Source organism: Apis dorsata, unplaced genomic scaffold (genome assembly GCF_000469605.1).
Source record: "Apis dorsata unplaced genomic scaffold, Apis dorsata 1.3 scaffold_292, whole genome shotgun sequence".
NCBI classification, from domain to species: domain Eukaryota; kingdom Metazoa; phylum Arthropoda; class Insecta; order Hymenoptera; family Apidae; genus Apis; species Apis dorsata.
Window position 1 is genome coordinate 385,438 of NW_006263567.1, and position 1,169 is coordinate 386,606.

At 49.4% G+C, this 1,169-nt stretch overlaps 1 protein-coding gene across 1 annotated transcript in view; it reads left to right on the forward strand.

Moving 5' to 3' along the window:
* The first annotated feature begins 6 nt into the window (after window positions 1–6).
* Window positions 7–1,169, forward strand: part of LOC116185803 — a 5,344-nt gene continuing 4,181 nt past the window's right edge. The window contains exon 1 of the mRNA XM_031511096.1: window positions 7–1,169. Within this exon, the coding sequence (XP_031366956.1) occupies window positions 490–1,169 (680 nt within the window). The 5' untranslated portion in view covers window positions 7–489.

The window sequence follows — 1,169 nt, forward strand, 5'->3', positions numbered from 1 at the left end:
ACTCGAGCTATACAGGAGGGAAGGAAGGACAGATATACGACCGATCCGAACGGACTTGACGTTTCTCTTCAACTCTCGTGTGCGAACGGAGTTCTCTTCGTCTCCCGTGTGTTCCACCACCCGTCTAAACATCGCTGTTTCCGTTGCACGGAGAACGCGAATCAAGGATAACGCTGTTATTTAGACCGATACTAAAAAAAAAAAAAAGAAAAAAGTAATAATAATAATAATAATAATAATAATAATAATAATAAAAATAAAAGATAAGAAATAAAAAAAAAATAAGAAAGGACGGATAAAGGCTAACCCGTGGTAGAGCTTGTATACCGGTGGGAGAGAGAAAGAGGCTTAACTGTGTCGGGGCGACCGAGGAAGGACAACATTTTAACCATAATAATAGCGTTGAACGATACAACCGCAGGCGAGGACACGCAGTGCGGTACCGAGGAGATTGTCGCCGCCAGCCAGGGAGGCGACCAACTCCAGAGGATGACGATGGACGGCATGGAAGTGGTGGGCTCGCAACCCCACGCGGCCACCAGCCCGTTCTTGCTCTCACCGCCACCCCTTGGACATCACCATCATCATCATCATCCTCACGCCACCTTCAATCTGCAAACGGTGCAACTCAGTTTCGACGCGTGTCTACCGTACAACTCGGCGACATCCTCGAATTCGATCGTATGCGGCGTTGGCGGCACGTCAACACCGGCCGCCACCACTTGCACTTCGTCCACCAGCTGCAACAAGACGATACCGAGCCTGTCGCTGGCCCCTTGTGCACCCTTGCAAGCCCAGCATCAAAACAGCGCCGATACCACGGATCATCATGGCCGGCATCATCAACATCACCATCAACGGCTCAACGATCATCAACATCACCGGCACGTCGACGCTTCCTCACCTTCGAGCGACTCGACCGACGGGAAACGACGTTTGCAGTCCGTCAACGAGGAGAAGGACTGCTCCAGGGAGTGCAGAGACGATCTTCAGGAGTCTAACGATAAGGATAAAACAGGTGACCTAAACACGCCGGTTACCACCAGCAGCGATTTACCGTCCTTCTTCGGCCCCTCCGCGCTCGTCGAGCCACCTCCTATTTCAGGTACCTACAATCAACAGTCCTTTAAAACAAAAAAAAAAAAAAAAAAAAAAAAAAAAAAAAAAAA